We start from the raw sequence: 22,108 nt of genomic DNA, 5'->3' as shown, positions 1-22,108 counted from the left end.
GGCCTGAGCGCCCCCTTCAAAGGTGCAGAGTGTGTCCCGTTGACAGTAGGGTGCTGTGCAGTTTTTTTTACAAGGTGGAGGTCGGATGCCCCATTCGTATTTTAGGAAGAATCACTCCCAGCTTGAATTTGGAAATAGACAGTTAGATGCCATTTAGTGATGTTCCAAACATGTTAAGAGTTTAGGGGAAAGTGGGAAGGAAGAGAGAAAGAACTTGGAGATGCCAGGTGGAGGTGGAGAGAGGGGTGCCCGGGTGTCTGGTGGGCTCTGGGACCTGCTTGGGGGTGGGGGTGCTGGTGGGCGGACTTAGACCATCAGGTTGGGCATCAGAGCGGAGCTGTGCAGCAGACTGTCATAAAGCCAGGGGCTGGATTCCCTGGCGTCCAGTGGTTAGGACGCCACACTTTTACTGGAGGGTTAAGGGTTCAGTCCTGGTTGGGAAACTGGCTTGAGGGTGCAAGAGACCCATAAACTCCGACATACTGCGTGGCGTGGCTCAGCCAAAAAGAAAAAAACCAAAGGCTTATCTGACTGGGCTGTAGATGAGAGATGATGGCTTTGTCATTCAGCCTCCTGCCGCCACCCCAGCCCCAGGAAGTGGAGCCAGGATTCTGAGCAGAATGTCAAAAATAGGCTGTTTATAGTGCACGGTTCAGGGGGCCTGTTAAGGGGTGTTGAGGCACTGGATGAGCTGCAGCAAACTGCTGTCCCACCCCTGGGAGGAAGGGGGCCCAGGGGAAGATGGCGTCCCTGGGGCCCTGGGAGAGCCGGAGCCTGGCAGAGTGGCTGCCTGGCCGGGGCTGTGGGTGGAAGCTCCACTGCCGAAGTGCCCGGCCTCTCCCTCCTCTCTCCTTCTGACCTCCCAACAGCCAAATCCCCAGGCAGAAGGCAGCTGGAGGCCCCCCAACCCCCCCACCGGCTGCAGAGAAGGGCAGAGAGTGGCGCTTCGGGGCTGCTGGGGAGCGAGGAAGGGCACCAGCCCACACAGGGAGGTGGCTGTGCCTTCCGCTTAGCTCTCGTTCACATCCTCTCCAACCATCTCAGTTTGTCAAAGATGCTTTGCTGCCTGTGTCCAGAGTGCCGTGTACAGAGCTGGCACTTAGTAGGGGCTTTATATGGCTTCGTGGGAGGCAGTAGGTATCTCGCTTTGTGGGACTGCCCCGTCAACCCTGAGCCCAGAAGCAGCAGAGCGTTGAATCAAGTTCGACCCCAGGATGCCGTCTCCACCAGCCCTCTGCTGATCATCCGCCAGTCAGGGACCACAGACAGAGTCGGGGCAGGCGGGCAGGGTCCAGGAGCGAAGGGACAGTGAGAGGATGGAGGGGAAAGGGTCTGTGTGTGCCGGTCTCCCAGGAGACCGCTTGGACGCGGCTCCCACTCTCTGGGATCTGTTCTGGCAGCCAAGAGGCCATTCCATGGACTGTCTCAGGAGAAGGTTCGAATCTAGATACTGATGCGCTGTCTCTGTTGGCAATTAATTAAGTTTTTAAAGCACACTCTACACCCTGAAAGAAGCATGACTGGAAGTCAGACACAGGCCTTGTCTGGTTTTGCCTTCCTGCCCTTGCAGCCCCTCTTGACTACTCCATCTAGCACCTCCGGCCTCTCATTGCAGGAAATCTTGCTTTGAGTCTGACCAGCCAGGGGAGGCCCTCCTGCTCAGCCCGGGCGGGGTACTCCTCTAAGAGTGGGGGCCAGGGCTCAGGATCCAGAGGGTGTGTTGGCCTCGCCCACCATGTGGCCCTCTCCAGGTCTGCCTCTTCGGGAACTCAGAGGTGTCTCTACGGGATCACCTGCGGGGAGGGGCCTCCGAGGAGGAGCTGCTGAGGGTCATCGGGGCTGCAGTGGGCAGGAAGAAGCGGCAGCACGCAGGTAGGGTGCAGGGAGGCCGGCTGGGTGGCGAGTGGGCTGTTGGCAGCAGGAGGGAGGTCTGTGCTTTGGGGGCAGGAGGATCGGGGCAGCCTGGGGACCCCGTGTGGTCTGTGCTCTCCAGCTCTCCTCTTGGACCTCTTGACTTGGGGGTGCAGTGATGCTTCTTGGCACAGCAGAGCCCATGAGAGACGGGAGCCCAGAGGCTTTGGGGCCGTTCTCATCGGGTGGGGGAAAAGGAGGGGTGTCATTGCCTGTCATCCCACACATTGTCTTCCACCAAGGCAGGGTCCTGGCACCCACGTGCGCTCTGGGCTCTGTCGTGGGCGGCCTTGCAGGGTCCTGCAGGGGGTTTTGCTGGGGTGCATGTAGGTGAACGCGTGTCTGGCGGCTCTCACACCACTGTGTCCGTCGTGCGTTTAGTGAACTCTCTTCCCTGCCCTCTTTCTCCCCCGTCCCGACCCTCCTCTCCCCACCCTTCCCTCACCCCAGGCATGTTCAGTATCTCCCAGATGAAGAACCGGCCCATGATCCTCATCGGTGGGTGACCCATCAGTACGTAACCGCGCACTCTTGTCACTGGGGGTCCCCTGGGGCAGGGCCCCTGCCGTAAGGCAGCCCCCCGCCCCGATCCTGCACTTCATCCGGAGGTTTTCATCCTTCATCTTTTCCTGCCCCACCCAGCCTTTACTGCTGCTTTTCTTCCCTTCCACAGCTCCCCCTCACAGCACATCCCCAGAAGTCATCGTGCTGTCGCACAAGAGATCAGGCTTGGGGAGTGGGGTGGCTCTACGTTCAGGATCGCTGCGGTAGTTGTCCCCTGAGAGTGGAGCTTCTGGTTAAGACAGAGAGCTGCCCTTGGCCCTGGAATCTCGCAGCTCGGATGCAGTCATTGTCTGTCCCTCCCCTTCCGCCCTGAGGGCCAGGCCTCGAGTGTGTCTGAGCCATCAGTGCCACTGTTGTTATGTTTCTGTGCCGGGCAGCGCTCAGGCAGCGAAGCAAGCGCATGGCTCAGCTTTCTATGGGGGACGCAGCCAGGATCGCAGCTACCTAATTCCTGAACTCCCGGGAACTGAACGTATGTGCCCAGGGTGTCTCTAGAAGGAAATGGCAACCCACTCCAGTATTCTTGTCTAGAGAATCCTGCGGATAGAGGAGCTTGGTGGGCTGCTGTCCATAGCGTTGCATAGAGTCAGACACAACTGAAGCGGCTTAGCATGCATGCATGCACTGGAGAAGGCAATGGCAACCCACTCCAGTGTCCTTGCCTGGGGAATCCCAGGGACGGGGGAGCCTGGTGGGCTGCCGTCTCTGGGGTCGCACAGAGTCAGATACGACTGAAGCGACTTAGCAGCAGCAGCAGGGTGTCTCTCCTATGCATAGGATGCTTCAGGCAGAAACCCCTTGTTATTGAGCTGCATGTGGGCTCTAACCCTGGGGACCTGGCCGGTCCACAAGGAGCTTTAGGGATGCTGTCACCCGGCTGGCACATGCCCAGGCTAAAGCAGGGGAGGCCTTGCCCCCTTGGCCACAGGCAGATCTGGGCCCTTGAATCGTGCCCTAAGCAAGAGAAGGCAGAGAGAACAGCTGGGGCAAGGGTTCTTTTCTTCAGCACGTGGAGCAGAGCCAGCCAGTGCCCTGAGGCAGCCCAGGGGCCACACCAGCCTCCCTCACCGCAGCGTGCCATTGAGGGGAAAGCCGTGTCAGCTGTCTTCTGCCCTCATCTCCACACCCTCCTCCTCCTGTATTGGGCCTTGACTCAGGCTGACACGCCTTGATGGCAGAGAGTGGGGGATGCCTGGATAACCACCCCCACCCTCCCACCAAGGGAGGTCGTATCTGTGACACTGACAAGCTGGGGGACCCAGAGCATGTTGGAAGGCTGGGAGTTGGGAGACCTGATTGATTCACAAGGAGTAAGGTTAGTGTCAGGATATAGAGTAACTAGAGTGGGCTCATTTTTTATAAAACCGAGAGTTGTCCAGAACAGGGCCGCTTAGACTTTCACACGCACTTGAATCCCTTAGAGATCTTGCTGTTTCAGACTCGGATTTGAGAGGTCTAGGCTGTCTCTCTAACAGTTCTCAGAAGGTGCTGGTCCCTGGACCACCCTTTGAGTAACGAGAGCCTGCAAGGTGGTCCCCCAGGTCCCTGGGACCATGGGAAGCAGCCTGTTGCTTCGTGTGCACTTCTGATGTGCTGGAGATGTCATTGAAATAGATTCATTACTTCCCTTAGAATCTTGTCTGCAAAGCAGATGATTACTGTTAGCCCTTCCTGGAAAATTTGAAGATGAGAGTGACTAATTGATAATTCAGGCTGAGGCCTGGCTATAGTTTTAGGAAAATGAAGGGACAGAGTGGTCGTGTGATCGAGGCTCCAGTCTTCAGACCTTGCATGGTGGCAGCAGGCGGGAGCATCCCCACCCTCCACTGCAGGGCAGGTAGAGACCCCGACCCTTGCTCTCTGTACCTCCTGGTGAGGAAGCCTGCATAGTTACATTCTGGGGGCCCCTTCTCTGTGGATCTTCTCTTTTCTGTCTTCTCACTGTGCTCTTGGCCCTTCATTCCACGTTCCCTGACATGAATGGGGGAGCTCGGGGTGGGATGGGGAGAGAGTCAGGGGAGGAGATGGTTTTGCAGAAGACCCTTTTGGACTGAGTCCCCTCTTCTGCCTTCATTCTAGAGTTATTTTTGATGCGCCAAGATTCCCCACCAGCCCTTCCAAGCACTTTCCGGAACTCTCTCTGTGTTCAGGTTCTGAGACACAGAGTGAGTTTCTCCAGCCAGATAGTGACTTTATGGAAAGGAGGCGGGGTCCCCCAGGTCCCTCTTGTTGCCCAGCAGTGGCTGGGGTCCAGCCTCCCTCAGAGACACTTCAGTTCCCACCCGGACTCAGATGCCAACCCAAAGTGCCTTAGCCCAACAGAGCCCCAGGCTCCTGCCGCCTCCTCAGGACCTCTGCCAGACTCTAAGCAACTGACCCACGTGGACACAGAAGGACGGATGGCTATGGTGGACGTGGGCAGGAAGCCAGACACAGAGCGGGTGGCCGTGGCCTCGGCCGTGGTCCTCCTGGGGCCTGTGGCCTTCAAGCTCATCCAGGAGAACCAGCTCAAGAAGGGAGATGCCCTGGCGGTGGCCCAGCTGGCAGGCATCCAGGCAGCCAAGCTGACCAGCCAGCTGATCCCTCTCTGCCACCACGTGGCGCTGAGCCACGTCCAGGTGCAGCTGGAGCTGGACCGCGCACGCCACGCCGCGGTGATCCAGGCATCCTGCCGGGCCCGGGGCCCCACCGGGGTGGAGATGGAGGCCCTGACCTCCGCTGCCACGGCTGCCCTCGCCCTGTACGACATGTGCAAGGCCGTCAGCAGGGACATCGTATTGGCGGAGATCAAGCTCGTTAGCAAGACTGGGGGTCAGCGAGGGGACTTCCATCGAACGTAGAGCTCCTGCCCCCGCTCTCACCCCCAGGCCGGCAAGGTCAAGCAGTGGGATGTGGTTTCAACCCAAGGGAAAGAGGTCAAGTTCTTTTCACCAGTTACCTTCAGCCGGTAGGAACCTGAAGGCAGCCCACCCCTTCACTGCTGGATGACCTTCACTGACCTACAGGGTTTCCTGTCTTCCAAGAGGAAACCAGCAGGGCCTTCAGCCTTCCTGGACCCTAAGGTTGTGCCTGGGAGGGTTATCTAGCCGATAATCACAGTGTGATTTGTGAACTTTTTGAGACAATCAGTCAAGCCCATGACCTCCACTTCTCGAGTGGGTTTTCTCTTCTCCTCCTTTTCCCGGGAGGAACAAGGGCTTATAAGCAGAGGAACCCGCTCTGAGGAAGGGAATGCGGCTTGCCCCAGAAATGGATCACTTCTCTTTAACTGCAGCCCCGGCCTCCCCGCCGTGCTGCCTTGAAAAAGCAGGTTATCCCCCTCCCATTGCCTGAGTCTGTCCCATCAGATGCGCAGGCTTCCAGCTTATCAGTTGCACCGTCCTGCAGCTTCTTCCCCTGGCCCCTCCTCCTCCTCAGCAGTATCCCCCATGGACCACAGCCCCGAGGCCTCCTGACCGAGCACACCTCCTGTACCCCTTCATCCTGGGACACACCAGGTGGGGAGGAGCGGTGGAGCTTGCCTTCACCCTCACTGCGCACAAAATAAAGCCACGATGCCAGCTTTGGAGATGCAGGAGTGTCTGTGCCGAGGGCACCGAGCCGTGATGTAAGGTCTGCCCTGCCGCCTAAAGCCTCGCCCCCTGGGGGAATAGGAGCTGCAGAGATGCTGGAAAAGGTGGGGGCATGCAGAGAACATGCTCTCCTCCCTGGGGGAGAAGAGAGGCTTGGAGTAGGAGGCATGGAGATGCAGTGTCTCCTGTAGCAGCGTCAGCTGGGGGCGTCCCAAGTGCCTCCCGTCAGGGGTGTGGTTAGAGGCTCCTGGTTTTCACATCCCCCCAAAACATGATGCGTTCACTGGGTTCTCTCGACATTGGTGGGATAGCGTGACCCACCCTCTCACCCCACCCTACCTGCTTCCGTCTGCCTTACACCCAGGTCTGCTGGGAAACCAGTAACAGCCACCCAGCTCTCAGACCGTGGAAACTGGCTTTTTCTTTTCCAAGTCCTCCCACCTTGGCTGATTTCAAGGTACCGTACAATGTGAACTGGCTTGCGGAATCCCTGCGGTTGTAACAGTCAGTGCTCCCAGCGCTGGTAGGATCTGGTCCCAACACCCCACAGGCTCTGCCCCCTCCCTAGCACACTTCACATCCCCACCCAGGGAGACACAGGTTTCAAGGCAGGCTAGGTGAGGGTGGTACAGATTTAATATTTTTTAGTATTATATTCTTATAAAAAAGGTGCAGGCGAAAAGGACACTGCAGATTTTGTACATTAGCCTCATCTGTCGTCTGAAAGAGCTGGTGGGAACAGCCTTGGTGTGGAGGTGGCAGAGGTCGGGGACATGGCCATCCCCCACCCCCACCCCCAGTGGGTGCAAAGTGGGAGGGTGAAGCCTGGATCAGACCCTTCCCCATCCACCTGGAAAATTTCCTCCTGCTGCTGCCCTGAACACACCCAGCTTCCATCACTGAGAGGAAGGGGTGAGCGGTGGCTGTTGCTGCTGAGAAAGGGACAGGTTGCATCAGGTTAATTGGAGTTTTACACTGGACACACAATAAGACAGCTAGAGAAACTAACCCATAGGTGGCAGGTGCAGGGTGGAGGTGGGGCGGGAAGGGCATGGGGGAATGACCGAGGAACAAATGTAACAGGCGTAAACACGGAGTGTATCGAGGACCAACTCGGCCGTCTCTAAGGCGCCTGCCCCTCTTGCTGAGTCGGCCATGATGGTCCACAGTCCAAGGCACTGTTGGCCATCTGGCTACAGCAGCGTCTGGTGTCAGAGCCACTGGCCAGATCTAGAAAATAATAAATAGAGAAGGCAAAACCTTTAGAAGTGAGACGCCTGAGCCCTGGAACAATATACGCGTCCTCTGTAAACAGTTAAACCACACTGTGCTTTTTCTGTGATTCCCAACGTGTCTTGCCAAGCGCTTCTGTTATCCCTTCTTTTCCTGGTGCGTATCTCGTCTTCCATGGTGGGTGGGAACGCTAGGATCTGGACAGGCCTGTCGCATAGGCGGGGGGGTCTCCCTGCCTCCATGGGTGAGGAGGACTCCGGCCTGGCCAGTCTTGGGGAGGGCCTTAAGAGGCCCCACCACAACCTTCCCATCATCCCAGCGCCAGCTTCTTAACAGCAGGGGCTCGTGGGTGGCACATTGCTCTGCGGCCAGTTTTCCTGGAGGCCTTCCCTGGCCCTCACACGGACTCCAGTGGCCTTTTCACACCTGTCCCCGTCACACTCACACTTACTCCAGTCCCTCCCCCTCGAACCAACACACGTGCTGGGCTCACCAACCCTGTGTTTCTCCCCCACCCCGCAGCTACTCTGGTTCCACCCCCAGAAAAGGCAGCTGAAGAGTGGGCCCCAGCCCACCAGTCTGTCCACTGGCAATAACCCTGAGCTGGAGGAGGTCAGAGGTGAGAATCAGAAGAGGAGGGCAGGACAGAAGGGCAGGGAGCCTGTTGATGGGGGAGGCGGGGTGGGGGTGGGGGTCAGGCAGGTCTCCGACACTGAGGATGAGGGGTTAATTCTAGGAGATGGGAAATGTATTAAAAGTATGAACTTTGCTGGAGTTGGGCTTACCCTGTCCTTTTACGAGAGAAAACTATAGATAGCAGTCGTCATCCTGCCCCATGAGGACAGTTCTAGAAGGACAGAATGAAGGTGAGAGTGGACAGGAGCACCAGAATGGGCCCCCTGGAAGTCAGGTGGGCCAAATCAGGCACAGAGATGGGCGAGTGGGACCCCCTCAGCTTTCCACCATTGGCTCCCTTGGGCAGTGTACTCCCCGGCTTCTCCTGCCTTGCTCTGCTGTGCCTCATGTCTGAATGCTGCTGATGGGGTGGGGGGGTGCCCTCTTACCCCCTTAGAGGTGGCAGAGGGGAAGCTTTTGCCCTTGGGACCCTCTCAGGAACCGATGCCCTAGGGCTAACCTCAGCTGGATTCAGGCAGTTTAAAGCAGCCCCATGCAGGCTGAACAGAGCAGGAGGTCACTGCAGATGTTAAGAGAAGTGTGGGCTCTGAGTGACGTTGGTGACCCAGGAGCTCTAGGGTGAACCTAGCCATTCAAGTGCTGGCTTCTGGAACCCCCAGCCAACATGTGAGGTCACTGTCTCCAAGACAACAGTCAGGATATACCAGGTCTGGGTGGGGAAGGAGAGTTCTGTTCCAGAATCCCTGTGCCTAGGATCCAGGGTGTGATGATGGAGTATTTGTTGAACCCTTACCAGATCCATCAAATACCTGATGGTGAGCCACGGTCATGGGAACCCAAAGGTGAGTTTTGAAATTCTGGATTAGTAGACTGGAGATGGCAGGAGAAAAGGGAAAGAGACTTATGACATGCCAGAGAAGGGCCAGCGGACTCGTGATCTAGGAAATGGGTACTGCCACCCTGTCGTGGTGACTTGGTCCCCACAGCATCCTCCCAGCATTGTTTTTTCTCTTTCCTGGAACACATAGCTGGCATCTCTAATGCCTCTTCCATTTGATAGGATACTTCACCCCAGATCAATGTTCCATCAACCCTACTCTTGAGAGATGGGGGCCTGGGTGCCCCCACCCCGCTGTTAACTCCCCACAGCATGGAAAATCTGGACATGGTCTGTGGACCTTGCTCCAGTCTAGATCAGGAACAGCTCTGTGCCAACACACAGGTGCCCATGCTGCAGGGTGGGGAACAGGGCCCCTTCAGCCCGGGCTGGCCAGGGAGGTCCAAGTCAGCCTCAGGAGAGTGACCGCTGGGGCTGGGGTGCAGGAAGAATAATGGGAAGTGGAGATGGGGGGAACCCCTTCAGGTGGGGAGACACCAGGGTCCTGCCACACACACAGCCCTGCCCCCAGGACCCAGCCCAGGGCTCTAAGCCCAGCACCAAGTCGCGTAAGTATCACTCTCGCGCCTCCTCCACTTGTCCCCTCGGGGGGACCCATCCCTGTCTCCCAGTCTCCCGCTGCCGGCCAGTCCTCAGGTCAATAATTTAGCCTGTTTATCGCCCGCTCCCGGGTGGCTTCCAGGGCCTGGCTCCCTGATCGCTTGCGGCTGCGCTTGAGTTTGCACAAGTCCTTGTCGAAAACTTCTCCGGAGCGCAGGGCCGACACCAGGTCGTCAAACTCGCCGCCTTCCTCCAGCGCGCTGCCCGCGTGTACCTTCCGCTGCCGCTGCCACCGCTCGCGTTCCCGCTGCTCCTTCAGCTGGTGGGCGGTGGGGAGGGGGAGGCGAGGAGGGAAGGTGAGGGGCTGGCAGCCACAGGGTGACTGACGCCTGGGCTGCATCTGCCCCCTGGCCACCCCCGGGGCGCCCCAAGCCTCCCGCTCCCAGTGCGCGCTCCCCCGCGGCCCCCTTACCATAGCCTCCATGCGCGCCCTCCGCTCCTCCTCCTCTTTCCTCCTGCGCATGGCCTCCAGGTCCTGCCGGGCCTCTGAGAAAGCCTGCAGGAAGGCGTCAAAGATGCCGAAGAACTCGTCCGGCTGCATCTTGCTGTCCTGCTCCCCAAAGTGTGTCAGGGCCTTGGAGAACTGTTGGGAGAGAAGGGTTGATGGAGGGTCCCCCGCCTGAGCCCAGTGGGCAGGTGGGTTCTAGCCAGAGCAGAGCTCATCCAGGTAGAGGACCTTAGGCTGAGGGGGCAGGAAGAGAGAGGGGAGATCCCCCATTGTCATCCTGGGTAAGGGCAAGGCTGAAGGAAAGGCTTGACACCTGCCAGAAGTGAGGGACCCAAGCCACCTCTGGGTCCATGAGGGTGTAGGTACAGGACCACGAGCTACAGAGCTAGGGAAGCACATCCACAGGCCAGGACCTGTCTGGTTAGAACCCAAAAGGATGTCAGATCATCTAGTTATTGGGCTAGTTGTTTAACCACTCTGTGCCTCCGTTTCCTCATCTGTAAAATGGGGATAACAGGACTACTTCATGATGTTGGGGGAGTTAAATGAGTTAGTGATGTAGGGCGCTAGCCACGTGCCTGGCACTGTTTACTGACAGCTACGTCTGTAATTCAACCTGCTGAAAACCCTCTAAGACAGCCCTCATGACTCTTAAGCGTGCTCCTTGGACTGGCAGCAGGGGCATCTCCCAGAAGCCAGTTGGAAGACTGAATCTTCGGCCCCAACCCAGACCCTGAATGAGGACCCACATCTCAACAGGACTCTCGCAGCAGGGGTCCAGGGGCATGCCTGCGAGGCAGAACCACCGAGAGCAAAGCTGGGCTCTGGAGTCAGGCTTCACTCAGCTCTCTCTAGCACAGCCGGGCAACCTTGGGCAAGTTACTTAACCTCACTGGATGTCGCACATCTGTCGAATAGGACAATACCCCTTCAAGAGACCCATAAGGTGGGTGGTGAGGCAGATGGTGGGAAATGCTCAGCAAGGTGCCTGACACTGGTCGCGGATGGTAAGTTTTACAACAGAGTTGCTTTTCTTGCAGGAGTGAGGACAGGTTTCTCCTCAAAGCTCTGTGCCTCTGGGTGGGTCCCTCTGCGCCCTCTGTGGTGGGGGTGGTGCAGGTGGAGAGGAGTCGGGGTGGGGTCAGCCTGCAGGCTTGGGGCCCCCTTACCTTGGCCCTGGCTTCATTGAGCTGGTCCTCCAGCTCTGAGAAGCTGAAGCTGGAGACCGTGATGAAATCGCTCATGACCGGCACAAACTTGTCGTTCGGATCCCGCACCTGCCGTTTCTGATATTCCAGCTCCTGAGGAGGGAGAGCCAAGTGCTGGTCAGACCTGTGCCAGGACGAGAGTCAGGAGTCCCGGCTCACCCCATCCCCCACCCTTCTTGCCAGCTGCCGGCTCTGAGTCTTTAGGAAGGGGCACACCCCAAGCCTCCAGGTCTAGGGGTGGCAAAGAGTGTGAGCTCTCAGCCAGTCTGCCTACCTCAATCCTTCCCTCCTCCCCACTGCCGTCTTGCTCCAGGTTCTGGGACCAGCACCGTGAAGTTTTCTATGAAATAGGTTCTTGGGCTCACTCAGAATTAGAATCCGCATTTTAATAAGCCCCTCAGGCAATTCATGTGCGGATTAAAGTGTGCGATGCACTTCCAAATCTCCACGCGATGCTGCTGCTCCATGGAGCGCATTTCAGGTAGTGCTTAAAAGAGCTATAAATTAGGAAGCGTGCCCCCTCCTGCCACCATAATGGCAACAAAAGGTTCTTTCTCCTACTTCTTTCTCTAAACCCATTACTCCCTTAGCTGCCTACCCACCCCCACACGGTGAAGATGAGAAGGCGCTCCAGTTTCTGGGTGTAGGGGCCAACCCCATACTGGGTGCCAGAGACAGCGCATCATCGGAGAAGCCCTTAGAGCTGGAATAGGACGACAGTGGTCCCCAGTGTCACACTGGGTGCTACCTGTCATGAGCCATTTCCAAGGCCTGCAGATCCTCTTTCCCATCCATCTGAATCAATCTTTTTTTAAAAATTTAATTGGAGGCTAATTACAATATTGTAGTAATTTCTGCCATACATTGACAAGAATCAGCCACGGCTGTACATGTGTCCCCCATCCTGAACTCCCCTCCCAGCTCCCTCCCCATCCCATCCCTTAATATGTGGCTAATTCACCATTCATTCCCATCCCCTCTATGGTGACAGGTTGCACTGTCTTGGATGGATGTCCCCTATTCAGGAGTCTAAATCTAAGCCTTGAATAATTCAGCTACCCTTTCCTGAGGGCCCACTCTGTGCTGGAGGCTGTGTCCGTTGTGCCAGCTGTTCTGTCAGTCCCGCCAGGAGTTTTGGGTCACAGAGGTGCCTCCAACGGAATCTGCAGCTGGGGTTCCACCCTCTGGCCCAGTGACAGGCAGCCACCAACCCAGGCAGCATCCCTTCAAACCCAGGCGGGCACAGACAATGTACTCACCACCTCGACTGCTCTGAGGCCCCTCCTGAGGTTGCCTACCTCCTTCTCCAGCTCTGCCAGGCTGGGGGTGGGGGGGGGGGGTGGGGAGGGGACAAAGGGAGGGAGAGGAGCTGGGGTTAGTTCAGGGCAGTGTCAACCCCAGTGGCCTTGGGATTCAGTGGGCCTGGGTTCCAGCTCTGCTTTTGCTACTAACATGTGGCCCTGGCAAATCACCTCCCCTCTGAGCTCTGACTGTGCATCTCTTGGAGATGCTTGTATCAGCCTGTATATGTTTAGGACTGACTTCTTGCCTATAGCAGATTGCCTTGGTGCCCCCACCCAATAGCTCCTCGGACCATCCATCCCAGTGCGCAGCCCTGATTTCCAACCACTGAGCACTTTTTCTGGGGGAGGGGGGTGGTCACAGAGTCACTGCCCCTGCCAAAACTCCTCAGCCAGGGACCGACAGATGATGGTTCCCCTCCTTTGCAGTTTGAGGGGATAAGCAGAGTGAGTGCCCCATGCTGCTGCCCAGCTCTGCAGGCAGGATTAAGCTCTGATGCCTGCAGTGGTAACTGACTTAACAACACTCCCATTGTTGGCATTCTTCCCATCTGCCTCCCTTCCCCACTCCCCACTGCGTTTCCTGGGAGAATCTCTGAAATGAGGATTTGACAGCAAATAGTGTCTTTTGTTCTGGAGAAGGAAATGGCAACCCACTCCAGTATTCTTGCTTGGAGAATCCCATGGACAGAGGAGCCTGGCGGGCTACTGTCCATGGGGTCGCAAGAGTCGGACACGACTTAGCAACTAAAGGACAACTCCTAGTGTCTTTTGTTGGGTTCCCCCAGAGCAAGCCCCGAGACACTGTTCATTCCTAGTCAGCCTGGAGTAGCCCCGAAGGAGGAAATTTAGATGAGAGAGTACATGATCACAGGGAAAAGGAAGCCTCAGGGGGTCCCCTCACTTGACTTTGGCGGCTTCTGGAAGGTGCTGCAGCTCAGAGGGCATGTTCAGGATGTCAGGGAAGTGCTTCTCCAGAATCATGATCAGGTAATGGAGCAGAGAGATGTTTCTGTGGGTGAAAGTCAGGTCAGGGTCAGGGGCCAAGGGAATTGGGAACGAAGGTTTGGCAGAAATTAGGCTGAGGTGTTAGGGGAAAGCTGTGACCTATTTTGGGAAGGCTTCCCCGGTGGCTCAGTGGGTAAAGAATCCACCCGCAAATGCAGGAGACACAGGCAGATCCAAGTTCGATCCCCGGGTTGGGAAGATCCCTGGAGAAGGAAATGGCAAGCCCACTCCAGTATTCTTGCCTGGAGAATCCCACGGACAGAGGAGCCTGGTGGGCTGTAGTCCATAGGTCGCAAAGAATTGGATATGACCGACCGGAGCTACAGCACACATGTACAGGAGAGGGGAGAAGGGAGAGGCCAGCGCGGGGTGAGAGAGGGACTACAGAAGCTGGTAGGTCCCACCTGTCGATGCTGGACTTGGTGTCAGCGATCTTGTTGAGGCTGGCCACCCGGAACCCGTAGGCGCCCCCACGCTGCCCTTTGTTCATGAAGTTGCCGATGGCCAGGACCACCTCCAGCATCCGCGCTAGACGCTTGCTGCGGATCAGCTCCCGGGAGGCCAGCAGGATGGCTAGGGGAGGAGGGACAGGTGAGAGCCCTGCACACGCCGGGGCTTCTGGACCCTCAGATGGTACCACCAGAGTCCAGAAAAGGAGTCGTCAAGTGTCAACTTCAGAGGGGCAGAGGCTATTCCCATGTCCCAGAGGACAAGCTTCTCCACACCTGCCTGCTTCCTGGGGAAGCCGACAAACTCACCAAAAGCCAATTCAGCCACATAACCCTTTCTCAAAATGTGCCAACATTTCCTAAGACTAGACTTAATAAGACTAGACTTAAGAATGTATCTTTCCTACATATAAAGATTACTGTTTTTTTCCTATGGATATATGCAAGAATATAATACTTTTACTTTTCTAAAGTGTTAGTTGCTCAGTGACTCTTTTGTGACCCTATGGACTGTAGCCCACCAGGCTCCTCTGTCCATGGGATTTTCCAGGCAAGAATACTGGCATGGGTAGCCATTCCCTTCTCCAGGGGAACTTCCCAACCAGGGATGTACCCTGGGTCTCCTGCATTGTAGGCAGATTTTTTACTATCTGAGCCACCAGGGAAGGCCTTTACTTTTATAAACTTAGTGATTAAAATTTTTAATTTCAGCATGGTACATACTATGGGACTATTTCTGCCTCTTTTGAAGTGCTGTATTTTGTTGATTTTTTGGAAAGGAAAAAAATCCCTGTCAAATTAAAACATCAACTGCAACAGTCTCATATTTTTTCTTCTATAATGTTATGCTTTGCAGTTGATGGTGCCTTAGATTTGATTAAATAGGTTACATGACAGCCTGTTGAATAGCATTTAAAAATGTCCTTCAACCTTTAGACATTTAAAATTTTCCCTCTAATGCCTTAAATGATACCTTTGCTGGAAATACAAGCAATCTAAGGCTAACCCGTCACCAAAACTTCAGTATTTCATTCTGATAGGCTGTTTTGGCCCTTCCCTTGGCAATTCTGTATTTATGGTGGGTATGCAAAATTGGGACACAAATCCTACACTGAAAATTTGGCTTCTGGTTAAAGAATATGATCTTGGATTATTAAATGTGATGAGAAGATCAAGCCAATGTATTATGATTTTAGCCTCTGCCAAACTAAACATTCCTTAAGATGCTGCTATGAAGATAAAATGAGAGCCATTTGACTAAAAGTATGCAAAACTCTTCAAAAGCAGTTAAAGTAAGTAACTGTCCAAAAGCTGTAAAAAAAACACGAGAAGGTAGGTTGGTCAGTGGCTTCTAAACTCAAACATATGCCACCTAGCAGTGGCGTTCCTCTTGAAAGGTAATTGAGTGGTTCCTAGTCTGCCTTTTTTTAAAAGTTACATCTAGATTAGATTAAGTACATTATGGTATATTCATACAATGGACTAAAATGCAGCACTGAAAATAAATAGCCCACTGTTCCTTACAATCATAATGCTGAACAAGAGACCAGCAATGATCACACAGGTGAATTCACTTTGGGATGGTTCATCAGTTAGGACTCCTAGGGTCTGTGCACTTTTCAAAGTGCACATTTCAGTAGTGAGTTTAATTGCATGCATGCGTGCTAAGTTCCTTCAGTTGTGTCCAACTCTGCATGACGCTATGGAGTGTAGTCCACCAGGTTCCTCTGTCCGTAGGAGTCGCCAGGCGTGAATGCTGGAGTGGGTTGCCACGCCCTCCTCCAGGGGATCTTCCCGACCCAGGGACCGAACCTGCATCTCTTGTGTCTCCTGCCTTGGCAGGTGGGCTCTTTACCACTACTGCCACTTGGGAAGTTTCTGGCAACATACATTGGCTGTGGTAGTTTTTCTTAGATTGATAAGCTATCCGAAAAATCTGCCGAGGAATCCTAAAAATGCTAAAATGTTGACAAAACAGAAAACGACAAGGATTCAAAGGGCATCAGTATAAACGGAAAAATTGCCACATGCAATGGAGACATTTGAGATATACTCATAAGAATAATGTATTCATACATATATTCATAAGAATATATTTCCATGTGAAGCCATATTCATCTTGACTATACTCTGTAAATATGTTCATAATGAGAACTGGTGAATTTGGTATATTCAGCAATGAACATATTTATAAGAAGAATATATACAAGAAGACTATGTTCATGAATATATTCATAGGAGAATTGGTAAATTTGTCAGATTTGATGAATTGACTTTTGGCAAATTGACCCAAAAGCCCTGCCTGGGCATGGATGAATGGATGCTAGGGAGGAGAGTTAACAGCTTATCAACCAGCTGGGACAGGCAAAATCTTAGCTTTCCCAGGAATGTTTCTTAGGGAGAGTTTAGGAGAGAGCTCCTGGGAACAGAATTATCTGAGATTAAATCTACCCAGTGGCTAAACTAGTTCCACAGCACCAAACTGCAGGCCATTGCTCACAATTGCTGTGCTGATCCAAGACACACAAATAGTTGAGCACAAGTCTTGGGCTGAACCCCTGTGTCCCTGCCTCAGGCCCCAGAGGCAGTCAGCAGCAGAACAAAAGTAAGGACTCGCCCATCAACAGGGCAGGAGATGCCTCCAGACCACAGCCCTGCAGCGTCACTGCTCAACCCTTGCTTCCTGCTCAGACGTATTATCTGTGATCACACAGCCTGAAGACCCCTTGTTGTGTGTGTGCACATGTGCGTGTGTGTCCAGATTATAGAAAATGTCAGCCTCGAGCTCTGTCATGCCCCACCTGACCCCCCAGAGTCCTCCCGAAGCAGCTCATCAAACTCCAGGAAGGACCATACTCCGGACCTGGCCTCCCAGGGCGTGTGGGCCAGCCTGGTGTCCAGCAGAGGGGGCCCGTGCTCTGCTCTGCCCCGAGCCTGCCCCCCCAGCATCCAGGACACAGGCTGTCTCCAACCTGCTCAGTCTGTTCTCGCCACACAGGGGCCCACAGCCTCTCCTGCTTCTCTCCTTGGGGCCCTCATGGCTGCCCACCCTCCTGACCACCTGCCCTTCCCCCAGGCTCCCTGCCCCTCCCCCAGGCTCCCTGCCCCTCCATCCTCTGCCATCCCCAGGCAGTTCCACATGCCCTCTGGGACAGGACAAGAGGGAAGGGCTGGATTCTGAAGAATGACATCTGCATTCCAGTCCCGGCTCCACCAACACCAGTAGTAATACAGCCTCGGGCCACTGACACAGATCCATCTTAGAGGTGAGAGAAGGGCCCCCAAACGGGACCATCCACGGCCCATGTTTCACACAGTGCTTGACCTGTGCTTCTTGTCTAATTACAAAGTTTCCACCTGAAACAGGTGGGAGAAGTTCCCCAGGTCAGAAAATCAGATGCCTCTGGGGATCACCTCACCCAAGTTCCCTACTTTCTGAGTAGCTCACACTTCAAAGAACGTGTCTGGAGGTCTTCTCTGCACCTCGGACCTCTCCCAAGCAGGGCAACAATGGGTTAGTCCAGGCCAAGAAGGGTGCTAGTTGCTTACTATTATCATCATTTTTTCAGCATTTCCGTCCCAGGCTGGGGCAGAGAGCAGCAGGTCTGTGGCCTCAAGAGTCTGCATGCTGAGCCCGGGGAACAGGGAGCGTGGCTGGCATGGGTGCTCATATACACAAGCGCCACATGTATGAAAAGCATAGACTCACATCCTGTCCTTGGTTTTGGGGGTGAATCAAGAGTAAGGAAGGAGTTTCCCTCTGTGCCTGTCCACTGACTCCCACCCCTCCCCAAGGATTGCTCCCCAGTCCTGGGCCGTACCTTCCACTTTGGGCTTGGCCTCAGCCAGCCGCTCCTGGAACTTCTTCTTGAAGAAGAGAGCCTGCAGCCGCTGCTGGTAGTGGTCGATCCTGTGGACAGGGTGAGCTGCATGGTGAGGCAGCCCCCTACCCTCCTTGGCCTGCCCACCCCCGCTGCCTCTTGCCATGCCTGCTGCTCTGACCAGCTCATCTCATAGAGGAAGCGGTCTGCCCCAATCCTGCCAGCTCCAGCCCCGCTCCTCCTCTGCCTGCCCGCCCCCGCCACCTCCTGCCATGCCCGCTGCTCTGACCGGCTCATCTCATAGAGGAAGCGGTCCGCGCGGGCCATCCGCTCGATCTCATGCTTGTGCTCCTCCAGGAGGTCAACGTCGCTCTTCTCCGGGATGAACTTGAGGAGCTGTGAAGGGGAGTTGAAAGTCAGGAAACTGGTGAGAGGCTGTCATGGGGGTGCAGCCAATGGAAACCCCCACACTGACCAGGCTCAGATGAGGAAGGCCCCCCCAACTCTGTCAGAGAGACGCATCCTCGTCTGGGTGTTTCATGTTTCACCTGCTCCAAGGGATTCAGGGCACCCAGCTCCAGACTTCCTTCCTTCTTTTTCACTTTTTAAAAGTGAGCTATAACTTACATACGGTAAACTTACATACAGTGTTCTTAAGTGTACAGCTCAATGAGCTTTTTCTTTTTAAACCAACGTGATTTAGGTATGTGAAAATTTCTTAGTCATGTCTGACTCTTTGTGACCCATGGACTGTAGCCCGCCAGGCTCCTCTGTCCATGGAATTCTCTAGGAAAGAATACTGGAGTGGGTAGCCATTCCCTTCTCCAGGGGATCTGCCCAACACAGGGATTGAACCCAGGTCTCCTGCATTGCAGGAAGATTCTTTACCATCTTTTTATTGCAGGCAGATTATTTACCACCAATTTCAGTTCAGTTCAGTTGCTCAGTCATGTCTGACTCTTTGCAACCCCATGGACTGTAGCATGCCAGGCCTCCCTGTCCATCACCACCTCCTGGAGTTTACTCAAACTCATGTCCATTGGGTCAGTGATGCCATCCAACCATCTCATCCTCTATCATCCCCTTCTTCCACCTTCAATCTTTCCCAGCATCAGCATCAGCATTTTCAAATGAGTCAGTTCTCATCAGGTGGCCAAAGTACTGGAGTTTCAGTTTCAGCATCAGTCCTTCCAGTGAATATTCAGGACTGATTTCCTTTAGAATGGACTGGCTGAATCTCCTTGCAGTCCAAGGGACTCTCAAGAGTCTTCTCCATTAATTTATTGAGGTATAATTTACATAAAATAAAATACATCCATTTTAAATGTCAGAGAAGGCAATGGCAACCCACTCCAGTACTCTTGCCTACAAAACCCCATGGACGGAGGAGCCTGGTAGGCTGCAGTCCATGGGGTTGCTAAGAGTCAGACACGACTGAGTGACTTCACTTTCATTTTTCACTTTCATGCACTGGAGAAGGAAATGGCAACCCACTCCAGTGTTCTTGCCTGGAAAATCCCAGTGACGGGGGAGCCTGGTGGGCTTCCGTCTATGGAGTTGCACAGAGTTGGACATGACTAAAGTGACTTAGCATAGCATTTTAAATGTACAACTAAATGAATTTTGATCAAACTATCTTGAGAGTCACATGGACAGCAAGGAGATCAAATCAGTCAATCTTAAAGCAAATCAACCCTGAATATTCACTGGAAGGACTGATGCTGAAGCTCTAACTCTTGGGCCCCTAATGTGAAGAGTGGATTCATTGGAAAAGACCCTGATGCTGGGAAAGACTGAGGGCAGAAGGAGAAGGGGGCAACAGAGGATGAGATGGTTGGATGGCATCACTGACTCAATGGACATGAGTTTGAACAAATTCCAGGAGACAGTGAAGAGCAAGGAAGACTGGCATGTTGCAGTCCATGGGTTTGCAAAGAGTCGAACACGACTTAGTAACTGAATAACAACAAATCCACTAATTGAACCATCCAGATTAAGATACAGAAGATTTTCATCCCCTGCAAAGTTCCCTTGTGTTACTTTAATAAGAAAGCCACCTCTTCCTCCAGTGTAGCCTCTCAACTGAACTCTATCACCTTAGATCAAATTTAGCTATTTTTTTTGGACATGCCACACAGCGTGTGGGATCTTAGTTCCCTTATCAGGGATTGAACCTGTTTCCCCCTGCAATGGAAGTGCAGAGTCTTAACCACCAGACCACCAGGGAAGTCCCATATTTGACTATTCTTGAACTTATTCTTGAACAAATGATGCTGTGTGCTCTTTCTGGGGTCTGGTTTCTTTAACAGAATATCTGAGACTCATTCACATTTAGGTATGAAAGTGAAAGTGGAGAGTGAAAAAGTTGGCTTAAAGCTCAACATTCAGAAAATGAAGATCATGGCATCTGGTCCCATCACTTCATGGGAAATAGATGGGGAAACAGTGGAAACAGTGTCAGACTTTATTTTGGGGGGCTCCAAAATCACTGCAGATGGTGACTGTAGCCATGAAAGACACTTACTCCTTGGAAGGAAAGTTATGACCAACCTAGATAGCATATTCAAAAGCAGAGACATTACGCTGCCAACAAAGGTCCGTCTAGTCAAGGCTATGGTTTTTCCAATGGTCACGTATGGATGTGAGAGTTGGACTGTGAAGAAGGCTGAGAGCTGAAGAATTGATGCGTTTGAACTGTGGTGTTGGAGAAGACTCTTGAGAGTCCCTTGGACTGCAAGGAGATCCAACCAGTACATTCTGAAGGAGATCAGCCCTGGGTGTTCTTTGGAAGGAATGATGCTAAAGCTGAAACTCCAGTACTTTGGCTACCTCATGCGAAGAGTTGACTCATTGGAAAAGACTCTGATGCTGGGAGGGATTGGGGGCAGGAGGAGAAGGGGACGACAGAGGATGAGATGGCTGGATGGCATCAGTGACTCAATGGATTGAGTCTGAGTGAACTCCGGGAGTTGGTGATGGACAGGGAGGCCTGGTGTGCTGCGATTTCATGGGGTCGCAAAGAGTTGGACACGACTGAGCAACTGAACTGAACTGAATTCATTTTTTATTCATTGATGAAAGTGAAAAGTGAAGGTGTTAGTTGCTCAGTTGTGTTTGACTCTTTGTTGACCCCATGGACTGTAGCCCACCAGGCTCCTCTGTCCATGGGATTTCCCAGGCAAGAATGCTGGAGTGGGTTGCATTCCCTTCTGCAGGGGATCTTCCTGACCCAGGGATTGAACCCAGGACTCCTGCATTGCCAGCAGATTCTTTACCATCTGAGCCTCCAGGAAAGCCCATTCATTGTTGAGCACTATTCTACTGTGGGAATATATCTCAATCTGTTCACTTTCCTATTGATGGACAGTTGGGGTGTTAACAGTTTGAGGGTTTTATAAATAGTTATGAATATTCCTATAGTCAGTATTTGTACCCAGTGGGATTGCTGGGAAATGGAATAGGTGTGTGTACTGCTAAACTGTTTTCCAGAATCGTTTCACCAAATGAGAGTTCCAGTTGCTTCGCATCCTTGCCAACAGCTCGCATTGTTGGCCTCTTCGGTTTTAGCTGTTTAAGCGGGTGGCTGGTTCGCCCTCACTGTGACTTTTTGTGTTTCTCTGATGGCTAATAGTACTGAACATCTTTTACCGTATTTCTCTGATGAGTGATGGTATTGAGCCATTTGGAGATTCTCTTTTATAAAGCACCTATTTGAATCTTTTGCTCATTTTTAGGTTGTCTGTCATTTTTCTCACTGATTTGTAAAGTCCTCTGCTCTGAATATGAGCTCTTTGTGCAAAGGTCTAAAGCTTGTCTTGCCTTTTCACTCTGGTAACAGTGCCTTTTGATCAACAGGGTTCTTAATTTCAAAGTCCAGCGAATGGTGGCTTTGCTTGGTAGTTTCTGGGTTTCTCTTGAAGGACATAGCAGACCCATGAGGAAGAGATGCGAATCCGTGTCTCCGGTGTCTCCTACGTTGCAGGCGGGCTCGTCACCTGCTGAGCCATCAGGGAAGCCCTCAGCAGCACGTGGCTGCGGCCACTGTCTTTGCCCTGAGACTCATGGGGGAATCACTCCTCATGTTTCCTTTCTAGGGGCCTCAAGCCCCTGAAAAGATGTAGTCTGTTCTGGTCTCCTCTCAGAGAGGTTGATCCAGGGAAGTTTCTATGAGCCTCTCCCTTGCTCCTCCAGCCTGACTTCTCCTTGACCTAAGAGTCTCAGCCTCCCTGGGGACTGTCGGGAAGGGATACGGCTGCCTCCTAGTTTCAGGGGCCTCACCTGCTCCAGCATGTCCTTAGCGAGGTCCTCCTGTTCGTCCATCTTCAAGATAGCTTGCCGGATCTCCTCATTGGACAGCTTCAACCTATGGCAAAACCCCACCCTGAGCAGCCTGGCCTGGCCCCTCTGCCCAGGACAGACCCCTGGCCTCCTCCTTCCAAAGCCAGAGCCGGGGCCTTCT

At 53.6% G+C, this 22,108-nt stretch overlaps 2 protein-coding genes across 11 annotated transcripts in view; one reads left to right on the top strand and one right to left on the bottom strand.

The window, feature by feature from the left end:
* MOCS1 (molybdenum cofactor synthesis 1) overlaps nt 1–6,043 on the top strand; it is a 33,898-nt gene extending 27,855 nt beyond the window's left edge. For 2 of the 4 annotated variants that reach the window (XM_012100606.5, XM_060403171.1), the window contains 3 exons: nt 1,752–1,872; nt 2,362–2,409; nt 4,555–6,043. In XM_012100606.5, the coding sequence (XP_011955996.2) occupies nt 1,752–1,872; nt 2,362–2,409; nt 4,555–5,315 (930 nt within the window). In that variant the 3' untranslated portion in view covers nt 5,316–6,043. Of the gene's footprint in view, nt 1–1,751; nt 1,873–2,361; nt 2,425–4,554 lie in introns of all 4 variants that reach the window. The other 2 variants (XM_015102692.4, XM_027958410.3) reach the window with 2 other exon arrangements.
* Nucleotides 6,044–6,665: 622 nt separating this feature from the next.
* DAAM2 (dishevelled associated activator of morphogenesis 2) overlaps nt 6,666–22,108 on the bottom strand; it is a 130,990-nt gene continuing 115,547 nt past the window's right edge. For 6 of the 7 annotated variants that reach the window (XM_042237110.2, XM_060403169.1, XM_042237109.2 and 3 more), the window contains 9 exons: nt 21,928–22,012; nt 17,939–18,045; nt 17,650–17,738; nt 13,784–13,952; nt 13,276–13,383; nt 12,330–12,390; nt 11,032–11,163; nt 9,827–9,997; nt 6,666–9,673 (listed from right to left, as the gene is read on the bottom strand). In XM_042237110.2, coding sequence (XP_042093044.1) covers nt 9,452–9,673; nt 9,827–9,997; nt 11,032–11,163; nt 12,330–12,390; nt 13,276–13,383; nt 13,784–13,952; nt 17,650–17,738; nt 17,939–18,045; nt 21,928–22,012 — 1,144 coding nt within the window. In that variant the 3' untranslated portion in view covers nt 6,666–9,451. Of the gene's footprint in view, nt 9,674–9,826; nt 9,998–11,031; nt 11,164–12,329; nt 12,391–13,275; nt 13,384–13,783; nt 13,953–17,649; nt 17,739–17,938; nt 18,046–21,927; nt 22,013–22,108 lie in introns of those variants that run through there. The other variant, XR_009597570.1, reaches the window with a different exon arrangement.

This window comes from Ovis aries, chromosome 20 (genome assembly GCF_016772045.2).
Source record: "Ovis aries strain OAR_USU_Benz2616 breed Rambouillet chromosome 20, ARS-UI_Ramb_v3.0, whole genome shotgun sequence".
Classification (NCBI taxonomy): domain Eukaryota; kingdom Metazoa; phylum Chordata; class Mammalia; order Artiodactyla; family Bovidae; genus Ovis; species Ovis aries.
This window is presented reverse-complemented; position numbering and strand designations above follow the sequence as displayed.